This window comes from Balaenoptera acutorostrata, chromosome 14 (assembly GCF_949987535.1).
Source record: "Balaenoptera acutorostrata chromosome 14, mBalAcu1.1, whole genome shotgun sequence".
In the NCBI taxonomy this organism is placed as follows: Eukaryota; Metazoa; Chordata; class Mammalia; order Artiodactyla; family Balaenopteridae; genus Balaenoptera; species Balaenoptera acutorostrata.
The window spans coordinates 5,263,226-5,282,555 of record NC_080077.1 but is presented as its reverse complement, the minus strand read 5'-3'; the positions used below and the strand labels follow the sequence as shown (position 1 = coordinate 5,282,555).

At 40.6% G+C, this 19,330-nt stretch overlaps 1 protein-coding gene across 8 annotated transcripts in view; it reads left to right on the top strand.

The window, feature by feature from the left end:
* The first annotated feature begins 1,459 nt into the window (after positions 1–1,459).
* Positions 1,460–19,330, top strand: part of QKI (QKI, KH domain containing RNA binding) — a 140,611-nt gene continuing 122,740 nt past the window's right edge. For 4 of the 8 annotated variants that reach the window (XR_009005185.1, XM_057527827.1, XM_057527826.1 and 1 more), the window contains exon 1: positions 1,761–2,037. Coding sequence is in view for 6 of the 8 variants with exons in the window: in XM_057527827.1 (XP_057383810.1) it covers positions 1,896–2,037 (142 nt within the window). In the remaining 2 variants the exon portion in view is untranslated. Of the gene's footprint in view, positions 2,038–15,562; positions 15,585–19,330 lie in introns of those variants that run through there. The other 4 variants (XM_057527830.1, XM_057527832.1, XM_057527831.1 and 1 more) reach the window with 3 other exon arrangements.

The window sequence follows — 19,330 nt, the reverse complement described above, 5'->3', positions numbered from 1 at the left end:
TTTCCAACTAGGTGCATGCTCCTTGTTTCGTCTCTTTATCGCGGCTTCATTTTATTACTGGATACTGATGCCATCACGAAGCGCTACATCGCAAACAGCGTGCACGTTCCGCTCCCGACTTCGCCGGTGCTCACTCTTCACCGCAGCCTGGAAGAGCTGGATGCCGCAACGGAGCGGACCCGGGCCCGGAGCGCGCCCCCCAGCCCGGACCCACGACGCACGGCAACCGCCACAGCCACGCCGTCGGGGCGGCAAGGGGCGCCCATGCGAACCCGCTGCTCCTCCGGCTCCTTCCCGCCGCGTGGCTCTTGAGGCAGGAGGAGACCGCTGGGACAGCGGGGGTCGTCGTGCGGGCCCACCAACGACACAGCGGCAGTCGGAGCCCATCGTGAACACGTCCTGGGCAGGAGGACCCGGGGCCGCAGAAACGTTACAGCGCAGGGCCGAGAGCCAAGACCCCGCTACTTCCCGTCCCCCGGGGTCCGACGGCCCAGCCACCGCGCGCGGGGGTCCCCGCACCAGGACCCCTGCGCTCGGCCCGCCCCTCCCCCTCCCGGGGCCGCGCCCCCTCCCCGGCCCCGCCCCACGCAGGCGCGCGCAGGCCCCGCACCTCCCCCTCTGCTCCCGGAGCCCCGGCGGGGGCGGAGCGACCCTAGGAAGGGGCGTGGCCGCCGGCCTTCACGCACGCACGCGCTCTCGGGCCTTACGGCTACGTGTCGGCCACGTGACGCCCACCCCGAAAGTCCCCCGTGAAGCAACAGGACATTAAAAAAATTTGGGTGGGGGCGGCGGGGAGAGTGGTGGAGAGGCTTTTAAAGAACTATAGTAACGGGGGAGAGCATAGGGCTGTGCGGCGGCGAGCGCAGCCCTGGCGCGCAGTAGCTCGTCCCACTAGGAATCCCTCTCCCGTAACGCCACAGCCAGACCGCGCCCGCCACACGAGGCAGCCCGGCGGCGGGGAGCGAGAGGCGGCGCAGCCCGCGCCCCCGCCCCAGTGGAAAGCACAGCCACCCGGCCCCCTCCCTCGTCCGTCGGCCCCGCACCGGCCCCTCCCTTCGCTCTCGCTCGCCCGGGGCGGCGACCCCGGCCCGGCGCCCAGGCCGGGCTCGCCGTGCGCCGCCTCCGTCACGCCGTCCGCCGCCGGCCCTTCAGGCCGCCCACCCCGCCGGAGGGAGACGGCGCGGCGGCGGCGGCGCCTGGGCCGGGGGGCTGCGGGGGGGGGCGGCGGGAGGAGGAGGAGCGCGCCGGCCGGGCCCAGCTAACGGCCGCCCTGCGTGGCCCCGCCTGCCGCCCGCCCCCCGCCCCCGGCCCTCCCCGCGCCACCGCCCCTCCCCCCGCGCCGCCGCCGCCGCTGGCAGCGCCGCCTGAACTGAGGCGAACTCCGCCGCCAAGTGAGTGAGGAGGAGGAGGAGGAGGCGAGGAGGAGGAGGAGGAAGAGGAGGAGCGGAGTCAGAGCGCGGCGGCAGCGGCAGAGGCGGCCGCGGCGGAGACCAGCCCAGAGAGACCGCGAGCCCGCGGCAGAGGCGGCGGCTGAACGGGCGCGACCAGCTGAGCGAGAGGCGGCGGCCCGGCTCCTCTTCGTCCGGCGCCGAGCGGCCCGCGCCCGCACTCGGCCCGCGAAGACCCGCCTCCCGCCCGCCGGCCTCGTAAGGGACGCGCCGAGCCGGCGGCCGAGGAGCGGCGGCGGGTCGGGAGCGCGTCGGGCCGCGGGCGGAAAGTGCCTGCGGGGGCGGGGAGAGCGCGGCGAGCGCGCGGTCCGGCCGCCCCGGCGCCCGGCGCGGGAGCGGAGCGGAGCGGGACGCCGAGTCCGGAGCGGCCGGCGGCCGGGGCTCCCCGCCCCTCCCTCCTCTCCGGCGGCGGCGGCGGCGGGCGGAGTGAGCTGCGGAGCCTGGAATATGGTCGGGGAAATGGAAACGAAGGAGAAGCCGAAGCCCACCCCAGATTACCTGATGCAGCTGATGAACGACAAGAAGCTCATGAGCAGCCTGCCCAACTTCTGCGGGATCTTCAACCACCTCGAGCGGCTGCTGGACGAAGGTGAGTCGCCCTGCCGGCCCCTCGCGGCCCGCGCAGGGGCGGCGGCCCCTCTTCCCGGGACCCGACGCCCGCCGGAGTGTGGGGAGGGCGGGAAGGTCGCGGCCGGCGGGGACCGTGCGCCTGGGGACGGCGAGGCCCGGGCGGGGCGCGAGGAGGCGGCGCCGAGGCTGGGCTCGCGGGGTGCGGCGGGCGGGCCCCGCCGGCGGGACGCCCCCCCGGACGCGGGGCTCCGGCTCCGGGACCCCTCGCCCCGGTCAGGCCCCGCGCCGCCGGCGCCCAAGCGGGTGCGCTGGGGGAGGCTGCAGGGCCCCCGGCTCCCGGCCCGGCCTCTAGCACCGCGACGGCCCCGAGCTTCGCGGGCCTCCCGGGGAGCAGCCCGGCCTCGCCCGCCCCGCGCCCCGCGGGCGCCTGAAGGACACCGGCCTCGGGGCCGCTCCCGGAGGGGGTCCTCCCAGAGGTCGCCGGCGGCTCCCGGAGTGGGAAGTCCAGTGTGGCTTGTGGTTTTTTTGAAGTTTGTGTAGCTTGGAAGTAGTCGAGGGGAGTAGTGTGGGGCTGGTTAATTTAAAGGAATTCCAGAGCCGACCGAAAGTACTGCTGATGCAGCCGAAGGCGAGGACAAAATGACAGCGGAAAGCACTTTTTGTCCTTTTGTTTGGGGAAGCGAGAAGTGTTCGGGAGTTGAACTTCACTTTTGGGGGTGGGGGTGTGGACGCGAAATACCGCGAGGACACATGTAAACGTAATCCCGCGTCCGAAAGAACTTCGGCGGAGAGCCTTCTCCCGAGGGCGCCGCCACCTCGGCCGCTAGGACGGGAAGCCAAGACGTTGAAAGGGCCAAGATGAAAACGAGTAGAAGTTCGCAGCAAAGCTTTGTTGGCGGAGAGCTGTGGCGAGCGAAGAATGACGAGAAGATTAATTTTGGCCAACTCTGGGATTACTTGAACAAGGTCTTCAGCAGTGACCGGGACGATTCACGTCCGGTGGCTGTGCGTTTCTGGGGACGCCTAGGGAAAAACATGACCAACAAAAATGTTTATTTTGAAAATCGAGTAGCGAGGAGTTTCTTCTGCTTAGAAGCACCACCGGAGGACTGCTTAAAGAAAACGGAAAACTGTCCTTTATAGCGATGAGCAGGGGATTTTAGATTTTTTCGCAAGAATTTTGAGAGATTTTTTACAATAGAGCTGGGGAAAAGGAATCTGAAGGTTAGAGTTGGAATGTCAGGAAAGAACAAAAGACCGGAAATTTCTCCGTGTTAAAAGGTGGTTCAAGAAGAATCCCAGAAGCTTTTGTTGTCAAGAAAGTCATAGAAACAACTTTAAAAGTACAAAACTGTCAGCTATTACTGCGTACTTATTTTTTTGTCTACATATGTTACAACATACAGCAGTAAGCCCATATTGAAATGGGCTTTTTCCATAGTTGAAACAGCAAATCTGCTAACACGAAATTGTTCTGGAGAAAACCTGAGCTGTCCCTTTAAGGGGTTCTGCTCTTCCTATTTGTGTTGGCATTTGAAAGATTGTGGAGGCAGAAAACTTTCTGGAATGTCAAAAAAAAAATTGCTGGAACTCTTAAATTGAGTATTTCCAAATGTGGGCGCTAAGGGGCGCCAGTTATTTTTTTTAAACATGAGAAATGTTTGGAGCAAAATATGTAACATACTCACTTACCTGACCTATATTAAATTTAGTTGAAACTTAAATCATAGGTCATTTCATCTGTCGTTTTGTGTCCATATATGTATTTGAAAACTTTGAAAACACTTTTTTTCAAATTATTGGAACAGTTTTATCACATTGCAAAAGTAATACGCTATTTTCTTCTTGGCATATTTTGGTGCAGTTAAAGTTTTGGTAGTATTAGCAAAAATTTTTGTTTTTTCTTGAAGCACAGTTGTACAGAAGGAGTCCTTTATAATCATTAAAATGAAAATAGGGTTTGACAATATTAGGGTTAAAGTTAAATTGCATTCTTTGAATTAAAATGTTGAATTCAGTCAAACAGCATAGGAGATTATTAAAAAGTTTGGAAATATTTTCTCATTTGCACTATTTGAAGTAAATAATTTGAGTTTCTCTGATTAGTTCTGAAAGGGTTCTCGTTTGTACTTTTATGTTGGTCTGAAATCTCTCAATGATAATTTGGAGTTGGTTCTGTTAAAAAGTTTCTAACCTTTGGTTTGGTAATTTTTAATCTTCTGAATCTAGAATTCCAGTTATGTCATTATTTCTAACAAAGGTTTGTTCGTTTCTCTTCGCCTGAAAATAGTAACCCATTTGAGTTTTAAATGTTGGAGACCACTGGTTGAGGATGGTATATTCTAAATAACATATATATTTTTTCCCTTTCATTGTGGTTTACTCCATTTCTCGTCTCAGTTCTATCTTGAGTTTTAGCCTTTTCAACTCCCCAGCGTAAAGATTGCTTCTGTATAATAGCTAGGATGTTTAAAAAGGGGTAGCATAATGACTAGGAAGTTTGATTGTTTTTTATCAGACCAGTACAAACACACCGGAAAAGGGGTTATTCCTCAGTGTGGAATAAGCTGCTTCCTGTAATTGTTAGCCTTATTATAAACGTATTTTGACTTAAGAAAAATATTGGTTTCTGAAGTGCATCACGTTTTATCCGTGCTGGGTGACTTAATTCTGAAATTTGGCAAGTTGTGCTTTACCTCTTTGTGGCCTGTCATTGTCCCAAATAAATTAATCATGACTTCTGTTTGTGGTTAGGAATTCTGATTTCCTTTGTCCATATGATTGGCTGAAAAATTGTTTTTAAATTTAGTTAAAACTGTATATTTTACTTCAGTGATTAGTTTAATCGAGTTAAGATACTGTACTTGGTTACAGTAGATGCGTCTTCTGATAATTAGAAGTTTTGAATGAGTAGCAATTTTGAAATATTTTTCAAAAGTAAGGTTTTGAAAAATTTCCTTGTCAGTTTGAGAGTTTTTATTTGGCTGGTTACACATTTGGGATTTCTGTGTTCTAGATTTTTTTGGTTGATTAAAACTTGAATGCTTTAGACTGAACATTTTAATTTTATGCCAAGTTAACCTTTAGCCTATATTTTGATTGTGGCCGGTGAATAGTCTTTTTTTGTTTCTTGTTTTTTGTGGGGTGGGGGAGGGGCTGTCAGCTTTTTCTCTCAAGTATTTTCAACCTGGTTGCTTTTTTAGGTTGTGAATGCATTCTAGGTTGGGCCAGTCGTACGAATGACATAACTTCAGTTGATAATTCCGATACTTAATCCTTCATTGACAATAGAGACGATTACAGATAAAACCAAGGTTTAAGTGTTAAACTGCTCTGCCTTTAAAGAGAAGTTTTCCACTGAACCCTGGGACCATCCATCCATGGGAAAGAATAGCTATTAATAGGGTTTGTTTTTTTTTTTGGAAACCTTTCTTTGTCGTGAAAATGAAACTTAAGCAGGAACACAGGAACAGTATTTGAATGCAAATTGTTTTAGTAAAGTATTGCAGTTTAGAATTGAGACGGTGTAAAAGTAAAAATAAAATCAGTTTGACTTAAAAATCCCAAATAGGGGGAAATGGAGATCTAGGGATATTAAAATTAGATTCTGATTTTTCATTCTTAGGCAGATACGAAAATTAATGAATATATAGTGTGGTTTATGAGGAAGGCTAGCCTAAATCTTTTTATTGTGAATAACTGAAAAATCAGTGCATGGCTCAGAAAAAGTGAGCAAACGTGTTAGATTAGAGTCTGCATTACTGATTTGAAAAATTCACTTTTTTATGGTCTTTTTTGGGGTGAGGGGGGATGTAAGTTTTCTTTTTGACCTCAATTTATTTTCTCTCCCTGTTCCCTCTCCCTTGGAAATGAGGGCAAAAAGTATTTTAAATTAAAATTTGCTTTACTAGTGAACATTTTTTCCATGTTAATTTCCATTTGTTATGCATTTATTATTGAATGTATCATTCGCAGTTTTCCTGCACTTCAATTTTCTTCCTTTCTTTTCTTTAGAAATCTTGATAAGTTTAAAAATTATATGGTTGTTTCTTGGTATTGAGGGGAATTTTTGCTATATAAGTTTACTATAGTTTTCGGTCCCCCCCCCCCCCCCCCAAGAAACCTTGTTGACAGTAACCAATATCTGTGACAAACAGATTTTATTTAAGTTGAAGTAATTAATCTGTTGTTTAGGAGCAAAGGTAGTGTTTTTGTACGCACAATCCTTTGAATTATTAGTAACAAGAAGGAAGCCAGTATTTATAATTAGTTGTTCTTTCCATTTTCTTTTTTTCTCCTCACCCAGGAGGTGTCAGCAGCTATAGTAAGGTAATAATGGAAATGATAATTTGTATCACGGGTCATTTATTCAACATTTATTCTGTATTTTCGAAACTCTACTCCTGTAGGCCAGCTGTGTACTCAAAACCCATGTACATACTATGATGCAGGTGACTTCTCTTTCTTAACTTTATCCAGTTTACATGCTTTGTAGTAAATCTGTACTACCAAGGATATAACGTAATTGAGTTAATGGAAATAGGTCTCTGCTAATCACATTTGCTACTGTGTTTGGTATGAGCACCTTTTCTTAAATGGCTTTGAGAATATCAAGTGAAAACAGGTTAATTGGACCTTTTCAATGCTGTGTGCGCATCTTATTCCCGTTGTTATCCCCCCCAGTAGTCCCAGTCCTGAAGCTGATTGAAGTGCATCTGTTTTCCATGAGAACAAATGGTTTTTGGTTTACTTCTTAAGAGAAATAGATTCCTGCAACAAAAGACATGAAGTGGACCCCTCCTTGCCTTTTCTGAGCATGATTCAGATGCTCGTTTTTTGAGGCCAGTGTAAGGTTTTTGATTTGTTTTGTTTTTTGACTTTTTTGGTATTAAGAGAATTACACCAGTGTGATTATAAGGGCAGCTTTTTATAATCTGACTGGAACTACATTTTAATTTACTTGAGAATTCAATGCTGTTAATACACTGTTTGATTTATAGTGGTGCAATTATAAGTAAGACTTGCCTTATTCAGTTGGAGATGTTGGAAGCGCTATGCCATTGTTAGGATTTATTTTTTGATTAAGGAGCCTACTGAGCGATTTTCTGTTACTTATATGTCAGCTGTTGTGAAGATATGCAAGGATCTATTTTAGGGTCAAGGGAAGGGGATAGTGCATGGGCCCATGCCAAGAAGTCATACTTAGAATTAGGTACCAATTTTTTATTTACATGATTGACAGGACTTAGTCATTTTCTCCGACCCCTCCTTTTTTGACATTAAGACAGTTCAGTGTGAATTTTAAGTGCAATAATGTATTTTTTTCTTAATGAGAACTTTTAGGAAATGCTTATATCCCTTTTTTTTGAATTAGCATTTCAGTTTGGGGGCTCAAAATAGCTAGATTGTTTGATGTCCAAGTAAGATTTTTACAGCTTTGTTTTCATTTAACAGAAAACAAAAATAGCATTAAACTTTTGCAAAAATAGCATTAAACTTTTCATAGTGAGTACAGTTTGTTTTGTTAGTGTGACTGTGTTACGAAATTTGACTATAAATATAACCCCAGCCTGTGTTAGGTACTACTCTCTATGTAGTTACCATCATACTTAACACTGTAATATTATTATTTCTTTTTGTGTCTGTCTTCCCTGTTAGAATTAGTTCCTTGAAGGTGGCCACCTTATAGCCTGGCACGTGTATGATCTCATGTTTGTTGAATTAATAAATAGGTTCACACTTTAAATCCTTTTCTCATTTCTAATTTCTCTAAAACGTGGGATTAAGCAGATAGTTTTGGCAATTAGAAAAAAGGTACTTGTATTTTTTTCTTAAAGATGGTATTTTTTAGAAATCTTACAATATTTTTTGCAGTACTTGTCCTCAAGGAGCCTAATCTTAATTTTACCTGACTACCATTGATATGACTGAGAATTAGAAAGATAAAATTGCTTTACTTAAGCAGTAGTTTCTAGCCAGTCCTTATACAAAGTATATCAGTTCATAAGTATACCAGTGCTTGTCTCAGCTCTTGAAAGTTTTGGCATCTATGGAATTATATAGGTGAACCTTCCCCTAGTCAATTACCTATAAAAGTCAACAGTCAGTGGATATGTAGTTCTTGTACTCTGTGCAAAGCACAATAAATATGAAAGATTCCTTGTCCCTAAGTGCTGCTTTGATGTGCTCAGGATAAATAAGGACTGTTTGAATTGTTTTAGTTTAGAGGAAAGCTGAGTATAAACATAGGTGGCTGTTACAGTAATTTAACACAAATAGCAATTTTTAAACACAGGTGTTTCTTAAAGCTAATTTGAAACTGTGCCGTTACTTAGAAGACTGATAAATTGACATTTTCAGTTAACTGAAATTTAACCCTCTTAAAAGTTTACTTTTCTGTTTTAGCCTTAACAGTGTTTTAAAATAACTCTGTCAAGAGTTTTTAACAAATATATAGCTTGTCGAAGTTAAGTGATTTATCCAGAATTCTTGTAATTAATGAGGCAGTGACTGTATTTAATGTTTTCAACATTTCCTCAGTTTTCTAAAGCAGAAACTCTTAGTTTGAAAACCCAGCAATCCTATCAGGTCTAATAAAATAAACAAAATTGTGTTTATGTTCATAATGTTGCTTTATGTATTGATTCTAACCTACATATTTTATTTAAATTTTCAGGCTGGTGAAATGAATCAGTTTACTGTAACATTTCTATCACATTACTTATAAAACAGAATTTGTCAATTTGGATGCTTTTCAAGGGTGTTGAAGTCTCAGAAAAACATCAAAATGCCATTAAACCCATGAAGTGGTCCTATGCTGTATGGCCATGGTAATGAGGGAAGAGTGTGTGTGATCGCATGTGTGCAAGCATGCATGTGTATAAAGGGAGCCATGCAGTGAATGTGAGCTTGGAAATCCTTGGGGGTTGGGTGCTAGGGATGGTGAAGTTCAGAGCAAGGAAGGTTTTCAAAGTAACATCTGCCTGGCCTCAGGATTGAAATGATTATATATCAACAGTGGAAAATGGAGTGGGTCTTAAACACCTGGCTTTTGGCTTTTGTGCAGGATGAGTTGTAAAGATTGGGCATGATCACCTGGTCAGTTGCAGATTATTGGAGGAACCCGTGGCTTTTAAGCTCATTTAATAGTTTAAAATATATATAGGAAAAATTAAAAATATATAACATACATGTATTTATTACATTAAAGAGAAAGGAAAGCACTGGTAAAAAGCAAACTTTTAGGCAGATTTTATTTGGAACCTTGTTTTCCTTACTTCAGTGTCATACTATTTTACAGGGTCTCAAAATTCTTTTACAAAGAGTGTTTGAAGAGATGTGTATGTGAAAAGAACTAGAAGAAATACAAAACATTTCTTCTTAGATGCAGTTGAGTATAAGGCATATTAAAGTAATACCAGAAGTTCATGGAATTTCACAGCTACCAGGGACCTGAGAGTTTGGGGGATGAGGTCTTCATTTCATAGGTGCAGAGACCGAGGTATGGAGAGGTTGTGACTTGTCCAAATCACAAAGCAAGGTGATCTGTTTGGTGAATGAGCCACTCCCTGAGCGGTACTAGAGAAGAAAAACGCAGCCAAGTACTAGAAAACTGCTGCTGTTGCCTCAGGTCGTGAACATGAAGGAAAAAAAGAAGCAAATGGGGGTTTTGCTAATTCTGTGATATGTTCAAGTTGAGCAAAATGCTGGTCAAATTTTCGGAGCTAATATAAATATATATATACACACACATTTTTTTACTGGTAAATCTTTATGATAGTTAAAGGGCTAAAAAATAAAGGCGTTTTAAGAGGCTTTCAACTCATTCACTTAAACTTCTTAGTAACCAAAGGATAGAGCTTTATCTCTTAAAATAACATGGTACAAATAAATCTAGTGAATATTTAGTATTGTTGGTGTTCTTTTTATTACTATTTTTAGTAACTACTCAAGAGGAAAAAACATTTCTGACGGGAAGGTTTTTATTTAGAAGTTTAATATTGCTAGGTGATTCAGTCAGGAATATATACACTTGTATCAGTTTTAGATTAGCATAGGGTGGTTAAAAGCATAGGTAGGCCACTAAAGAAAGCCAGCCAAGAGGTGGATGATGCTGAATCGAATGGAAATGATGCTGCACTGGGTAGCTCCTGCATCCCATTCCCGATGCCCACATCTGGAGCATCCGCTGTTCCTTTCAAGTATATGCAAAAGAATTAAGTATAAACCACACTTACTTGTTTGCTGTGTTATAGTTATTGTATCACTCTGATAGAACTGATTAGAAGAAATAAAAAATTTCAAACCAAGGCCAATTATAAATTACTCTGAAATTAACTGTCCCTAATCCTTTATTAGTGTTGCTGCTGTCACCATTGTTGCAGTGATGCTTCCATTGTTATGACGTATTCAAGTGTTGACTCTGTGTGTGTGTGCGTGTGTACACAAGTGAGCCAGCATAAAGATGAAAATGAATTCCAGTTTCTGTCCTTATGCTAATGAGACTGTGTTGCAAAGTAGTAAGAGTTCTTTGACAAATAGACCTGGGATTTAATCATGACTTGGAGTTAACTGATTAGTTTGCTGGTCTTGGAAATATAGGTAACCTTTCTGAACCTCAGCTTTTTCATCTATAAATTGTGTTATCAACTGCCCTGCCAAACTTCAAATCAAAATACTCAGAGGCTGGAGAATATTATATGCAAAAGAGCTTCGTAGACTATAAGGCTGCATCATCTAACTTCTGTCAACATTTTAAGGTTGTTTTTGATAAGATGGACAAGCAGATAAGCAAAGCAGTTTGTAGAGAATGAGAGAAGAGAAAAACGGAGAAAGGTAATTTATCCATATGCGCATCACCTACTTTTTGTGTGCAGGAGAATTATTAATTATTCACTACTAACATTCTGAAAGTTCAGAAGAAGTCACTTTGAGCTGAAGTGTCTAGTAAGGTTGTTTTGAGAAGTGGAACCTGGGTTGGTATTCATAGGTGAATGGTATTATTAATCGGTATTTAATGAGGTGAATGGGGGGGGGGGGTGAAGGATGTTCCAGCAGAAGAGAAAAGTGCAGTGGTGCCAGAACAGTAGTGATGGGAGATTGAAAGACTTTCACAAAGTGTGTTTAGATGAAGTTACTTGGAATGGCAAATGCATATAGAGAAGTAGTGAGAATTAGAAGAGCAGAGCCAGAAGACTAATTCAGGGCTATATTGTGATGGGCCTTGAATGCCAGGGTGAATAGTTCAGCTTTTATTCTGAGTTTTGTAAGGAACCATTGATGTCTTGGGTTATATCAGGATGCCATAATGAAACCTTTGGGGGTAAACTAAGAAGTGTGTATAGAATATATGGATTTAAGGAAGTAGAATTTGGATACAATGTGGAGACTTAAGAGATTAGGGAATTTTAAGAAATTGTTATATTTTCTCAAAATATTTAACAAAAATATATTTTGATCTTTCTGCATTTTAGATTTAAACTCTAGAGTTTTTTTTAAAAAATGGTGTTTATCTAAAAATAAACATGCATACAAATTATTTTTTCTTTACCCGTAAGTCCCTAGGTATCTCTTTAAAAACTAGCAGTATTCTACATAGTGACTTCACACTGAACAAAATGGATTAATCCTACAACTAATATAATAACCAGTCCACATTCAGAGCTCTGTAGTTGTCCCCAAAATATTCTTTGTAACCGAACTGGCTTGTGCAAATCAGAATCTGGCTCAGGACCATTCATTGAATCTGGTTGTTAGGACTTGAAGTCTCTTAAATCTAGAACCATCCCTTTTTTTTTTAATGACATTAATGTAACTTTCTTGTCACTGGGCTTGTTCCTTTATGTCATCTGTATCTATTACTTTGGCAGTTAGATCTAAAGAATTGGACAGGTTCCAGTATAATGTCATAGGTGATACTGTGTACTTAATGTTGCATCGCTCTGGGGGCACAGTTCTGGTTCTACTGTTAGTGAACCTAAAATTGATAATCTGGATTAGAGTGGAGATAGACTGATCCTTCCACTGTAAAGTTAGGTGTTCTTTAAAAGGTAAAGCTTTCTTTCATCAGCAAGGAATATTACTATTATAAAATAAGTTCCTAATGGAAAAATCAGATCGGTGCTTATTCTTATTAATTATTGGTTGGTTGTCAAAGTAAAGTGTTGGTTTCCTAGCTGGCTCAAATGGTGACTAATGAATTTTTTCTGTGTTTCATGATAATCATTATGGGCTCATGGATCTTCATAGACTCACTGCAATTAATATTCTTTCTGATATTCAGGTTTTCACAATTTTGGCCTGTGATAATCTAACTGGCTCTTGTGTCTTTTGAAATCTTCCTTGCTTTTTGGGACCGTTTGATGCCCCAAGCTCACCTGCCCCACAGCTAGAATTAACCCTTTCTCCAAGGTTCTATTTAATGGAAATGGTATTAGAGATGTGAATTTAGGCACTAAACATGTTGATTGCTGTCAGGATAAGGTTACTTCCAGGTCATTGGCCATTTTCTGAGCTAGACAGTATTGATTTTAAATTAATGAATTCATGTTTGTATTTTCAATTCAATTTTAACATTATATTTAATTTTATAATCATATCTTTCTTTTTCTGCCAACACCAAAATATCATGGTTTCTGACAATAACAGAATTACTTATTTACTTTATCCTACAATGTAGAGAACATACTTTCAAAATAATATTACTAATAATAGTAAAACTACTGAATATGTTTAAATGTTTTTTATACATTTTAGACACGTTACAGATTATAGGTAGAACCAGTGACCTCTTGTTCTTCTGATTGTGATTTTCTTCCTTCTTTCTTTGGCTTTATTCTATCTAAAGGTTTTTATCTAAGGGGTTTTTTTTTTTTTTTTCTGCCAAATCTTGTTTTTGACCTTTTGATGATGTCATTTATTAGCTAAGTTCTTTTGTTGTTATACTGACTGTTTCTGTTAGCTTTTACCCCATGTCTAGCAGAAATTAGAGGAGAATATATTTTATAATCAGGGGTTAGTGAGTGTGTATATTTATGGAGGTAAGATCCAGAGAGATAGTTAACTTAAAAGGAGAAGGTTGTGCTGTTCAGGCTAGTGATTTGTATCTTAAGCCTGAAGGGCAGGAAGAGAAGAGAACATAGTAGGCAAAGTGTTTTAATTTAGTAAATTTTTCTGAATAATATCCGGAAAAGAATAAGGATAGCTCTTTAGGCTTTAAAGGTCCTGTGAGTTAGAGAAAATCCCTAGGTAGAAATTAAGTATTAAAGTTTTATTTCTAAGTAGTTGCAAGATCTCTACTGTAAAGTTTTTGTCCTTAAGAACTTTTGGTAGTAAGGAAGTTATGTTCCAGCAGATGGAGATATTAGTACACAAAAGACAGTGTTTAGTGATTAAAATGTGTTGAGAAATAACCCTCTTGCCAGAATAGGAAATTTTTCTCCTCTAAATTGTAAGAGAAGAGTTGCTGAGGAATGTAACAAATATTGGTTATTGACTTTAATATTTGGGGTGGTATGTAAATCAGTTGTGGTATTTCTTTAAAGAATTTGTCTTTTTAAGAGACCATGTGTTAGCTATAGAAAATATATAAAATATGACTGGTTTAGGACATTGGATTGATTACAGCAATTTTCTGAAATACAGTTTCTACCTTTACAGCTTCGTTGTTTGAAGAGTTTTTGTTTGTTTTGGAAAGGGACTAAGTCTGTTTAAAGGTATTCTGTTTGTATACTATCTTTGCAATTCTAAAATCTTTAACCAGGTAATTGATTTCTGTTTATTAATCTAAGTAAGAAAAAAAAAAAGCGTGCCATAGTTTACCATTGTGTGATAAAGGTCTTTTGGAGATTATAGTTTTACTGTAGTAATAAAAAATTATCAGCAGTAAAAAGGTAATCTTATCTCAGTTTATTATAGTTTATAGCATTCCTTGTCAGGTTGTTTTTTTTTTTTTTTTTGGTTAGGTAAATATTATATATTTTGCTTTAAAAATGCCTTGCAATTGTTAAAGAAATATTGCTTATTTAAGTTCCTTCTTAGGAACTTTTTGATTTGTGGAAGTATGTGTTTCGTTAATAATTAATGCATTTAAATTATATTTTTCTAGTTGTTTTACTGAGGTTTTTTTAAATTGCCAAGTCAATCGTAAAATACCATTTTTCCTTCCATCACTTGAAGTTGAAGTCAGACATGAGAGAAGAGAAGATGTATTATCTTTGTTTATATGTAGAGGACCAGGAAAGAAGAGATCTGCTGTGGTACCTTTGTAGAACTGATAACAACTTGCATTTTACTTTTTCCCCAGACTGTTCTTTCTCTCCATTTTGTTATTCTTGAAATGTAGAGAATTGAAGATGCAAACTTTTTTTTTTTTTGGCCACGCTGCACGGCTTGCAGGATCTTTTAGTTCCCCCACCAGGGATCGAACCCGGCAGTGAAAGCGCCGAGTCCTAACCCCTGGATGCCCAGGGATTTCCCGAAGAGGCCAACATTCTAAATTTACCTTTCACTACAGGGTGGTTTGTGGTCTCTGAATCCTGGGAAAGGTGGTGGTGTGAGGGCAGAGAGTTATCATAGCATACTGTCTTTGAACCTTAATGTGAATTTTTATTTTTCAGGGGAAAATTTTGTGTATACATTTTTAAGACAGTTTCTTATAGTCATTTGAGAGTTTATGAGAATCTTAAATATCTTCCTCCTAGTAATCATTAAAAATGTATTGTTATAAGGAATTAGATGCATGTATTCTTATCATAACAAGTACTCTTCATCTCATGGAAAAAAAACTAAAATGTATCAATTAAAAAATGAAAATCACCCATAAATCAGTGATAGTGACTCTTAACATTTTTGGTGAATTTCCTTCCATTCTTTTATCCTCCCCCTCTATTTATGGATATGATAACATTGGAATCCTATTTTAATAGTATCACTGAGTGTGTTTTTTTAAAATAAATTGCATCATGAGCATTTATTTCCCCCTGCCATTTTATATCCTTTAACAATATAATTTTTATGGTAACATAGTTCGTCTTATGGAGGTCTGTTAAATTTATTAACTCTTCTCTGTTGGACGTATCATTTTGCTTTCAGGAAGTTGTGTGGTGATAATATCAGGGGTTTCAGAAGTTTATTACTGTTTAAAAAGCCTTAAGTTACTGAGTGTTGTAACTGGGCCCTGTGAATACCGAGCTCTCTTATTTCTGTAATGTGGTAATTGGAAATCAGCATTTTATGCTGCATTCCAGTAAAGTGATTGCTATTATGTGACACGCAATTTTTGAGTAATGTCAGAGTTGCATATTTCACATATTAGCTTTTAATGACTTAACATTTATTTGAAATTTTTTATTCTATTTGCAAATATTTGAATGCATACTGTGTGTGGGATGTTAGGAGGAATACAACAAGGCTTCACATTCATTCCATACCTTCAAGTCGTCTGAGTAGTAGGGTAGATAGCATGAAATAAAAGTAATATAAAATAATATAAACTAGAGGGGACTAAAGACTTGCTAAAGAGGTCACTTTAGGGTGGGGAGATTATGGAATGATGCAGGAAAAGAGGTAAGAAGCTTCACCTGGCTCTTGAAAGATAGATAAGATTGAAGCGGTGAAAAGGTAAGGGAGTAGTGCTGTAGACAAAGGGAACGCTATCCTTGAATGTGAGAACATTTCGTGGGAGAAAGAAAGTAATTCTCTACTGTAGAAAAGCTTAAATGCCTGGATTTTAGATTCTGTCCTTTTGATAATGGGAGACCCATTTATGGTTTTTCCTTTTATATCTTTCTCTTAGTTGATTTTTCTCATTTATCTGCCTCCATATTTATGTTTAGTGTATATTAATGTGATGGATTGCTATGCTTGCTACAGATTTTCAGATTTTCTTGACTTATTACCCGCCCTGGCCCCCCCCCCCCCCCCCCCCAGTATTTTGCCACTTCACTACTACTTCTTCTAATCTACACATACCTACTTTGGCTGGCTTTCTGTTCTGTTTTACTGGTACATTTGGATTTACTTAGCTCTTTATTACGATGCCTTTTGTTTTATTTTTTTTCTGTATGTGTCTGTTGGTGATTGTGTTGGGTTTAGGTGCATGGGGGAAGAGGTACATCTGGATTAGTGAGTGTGATTTCTAGAATGGTGAGTCTAAGCTGTGTACTAAAGGTGAGTTGCTGGCATATCTTGGTCTGTATGTGTGGTATGGGTCTTTGTCTTATGCTTGCCTTTCATCATCCTCTCCATTTGCTTTTGCTCTAATGGCTTGAAAGACTGCGCTCTTAGGTTGGAGGGGAGAGATTGAAGATCTGCTAATTTAACTGGTTTGAGGGAGGCTTTAGGGAAGTGTTTTTGAAACCCGTTCCATGTGATACTGGCTTCTTGAAGTGGTCTGAGAACAGAAGGGTTCTGTAGTCAAAGAAGTGCTGCGTATTCTTTTGTGTTGATACGTTAAATATCCAGGACCTTCAGTCAAGAATTTTCTGAGATTGCTTGGTAAAGGAATGCCTTTTTTTTTTTTCCTTCTTGGAACTAGTGGTGTGAGGATATATTATGGGACATATTAGAGAGGTGATTATAAAGACCTGTGGATCTAGAGAGAGGAAGGTTTAAATAATAATTGGGAATCTTAATTTTGAATGAGAATGCTGGTTCAAGTCAGTTCAAAGTACTCTTTGAAAAGATAGTTAAATTTCTTTTAGTTTGGGACTATTTCAAATTCCATCTTGAAGGAAGCAAGAAAAGTGTCCTTTCTGGCTTTACATTTAAACAATTGAGGCAAAGGGTTTCAATAGTGAATTTTATTTCAATTAGTGTATGTTATTTAAATAAAAATGTAGATGTGCTATTTTAAAAAGTATAATTCTCTAAGTAAAAACAGAATCTTGACGATTTAAACGTTAGAGTGAAACATGCTTTGAAATAGATAAGCACATAGAAATATGTTGATGTTCTAATATATGCCTGGTTTAAGTGTAAAATTTTTAAATTTGGGAACTGATGAATTGTAAGGCGAAGAGGAATTGTTAAATTTTGAAAAGAAAAATATTTGTCTTTGTTAGAGTGTTTAATAAACATTGAGGTGCAGTGATGTAGTTTTGTGAGGTCTGTAAATCAGTAACCAGTTGAGTGTTTTCTGTGAACTTCTGTTTTAGTCTATGCATATAAGATGTTAACTCTCTTTGTTGTTACAGCAGTTATGCAGTCTTAATCATAAAATGAAATTTTGATGACATTTATAATTTGCAGCAGCCTTTCAAAAGGGGGGAGTACAAGGGTTGGATGGTAGAGTAGCATTTCACTTGGAAGGCCCAAAGGATTTTTATTAAAAATTTTGTCCTTGTTCAAAGAAAAACCCTGTAATTCAGATTTTAAAGCTGGAATGGATCTTAGAGATCACAGTTCCATCCTTTAATTGAATAGTATGTAAATGCAGTTCATTTACATGAAGTTTCATTTTCATGAAGTTTTACAGATTAGAAACTGCTGATTTCAGTAGCTCATTTGGCTCTTGTGGCAGAAGTATATCTGTAAGTTATATTATTGGCCAGAGGGTACCTTTGGGCCTGATCCCCTCTATGGAGAATTATGTCATGACTGATAATTTGCATAATGTGACTACCTTCTGATATGAGTGGTCTTAATTATTTTCAATTTTATTTCATTGCTTGAAATATCTACCTAGGGTATTTTAACTTTTCCTCTAAATAGAACAAAATTCAGCATTTAATGCACACAGTGATATTGTCATTAAACTGATGTTTCAGGTCAAAGACAGAGAAGGTTCTCCTAGGTTCTTGGTGGTCTCCATTAGCATTTTCCTGCAGGCTGAATCTAGGTCTAGGAACAATTTAGTGTATATTTGGATAAGAACTTTCACTGCCCATGTTTTATACAAATATTTTAAAGTCATTTGTTAGAGTAAACTATTCCTCTCCCCCTCCCCCCATCAACCTTTCCTTATAGATCTAGGTCATGTGTCCTAGAACAATGTGATAAAAGTCCAAGATGAAGATAAGGGAAAGCGAGAAAGCCACTTGGTATCTTTTGAATGCTCAGTTCAGATTCTCTGTTGTTGCTAGACTAATATTTAGGCATGTTTGTGTTGATGTTTTGTACAGGTTTTAGTTTCATAGGCCAGATAGGGTAGACTTATCTAAAATTTGAAGGGTGATTAATTTAGGAGAGGTGTCTTTAAAAAACACTATGTTGTTCTTTTTAAAGTCTTGAGTAAAAGAAAATACGAAAAGGGGAAGAGAGTAGAGGGATGGATAAATGGATCAGTTAGAGAAGGACAGTAATGAGGGAAGGTGAAAGTAAGATCTGAGTTAGAAAAATCCTAGGTTTGTTTTTAGGTTATAGGAAAATGTACAATTGACCCTTGAGCAACATGGGTCCACTTATATGTGGACATTTTTCTTTTTTCTTTTTTTTTTTATAAATTTATTTTTTGGCTGGGTTGGGTCTTCGTTGCTGCGCACGGGCTTTCTCTAGTTGCGGCGAGAAGGGGCTACTCTTGGTTGCGGTGCGCGGGCTTCTCATCGCGGTGGCTTCTCTTGTTGCGGAGCACGGGCTCTAGGCACGCGGGCTTCTTCAGTAGTTGTGGCTCGCGGGCTCTAGAGCGCAGGCTCAGTAGTTGTGGCACACGGGCTTAGTTGCTCTGTGGCATGTGGGATCTTCCCAGACCAAGGCTCGAACCCGTGTCCCCTGCATTGGCAGGTGGATTCTTAACCACTGTGCCACCAGGGAAGTCCCATACGTGGACGTTTTTCAACAGTAATAAAACATGGACTACAAGGTCCATGTTTGGCTGGATCCATGGTTGCAGAGGAACTGTGGATGCGGAGGACTGACATTAAGTTATACCCGGATTATACACCTCTTTGTTCAGGAGTCAATTTTGTTTATTTTACATGGCAGTAAGGGATGTGAGAAGTGGAAGTCTTTCATTTTGTAAGTCAAGAGTCTCCTTGATTGTTAACATTATTTATTGAATAACAAATATATATTGGGTTGGCCAAAAAGTTTGAACTTTTTGGCCAATCCATATATCTTGACAGTATAAAAGTGAACCAGAAAAATGGTATAAACATGAACCAGAAAGGTATATATCTCAAATTTTTAAATGCTACCTAAAAAGAGAAATACTTTGTTATGTACACATACATATATACTTATATAACAGCTGAAATGAAAGTTTCATGAAATAATAATTTGTATTACCTCTGATGTAATATAGTATTTTTCTGTTCTATTCCATTTAAAAAATACTGGTTGTGACTAATACTATAGATTGAAAGGATTGTGACCTG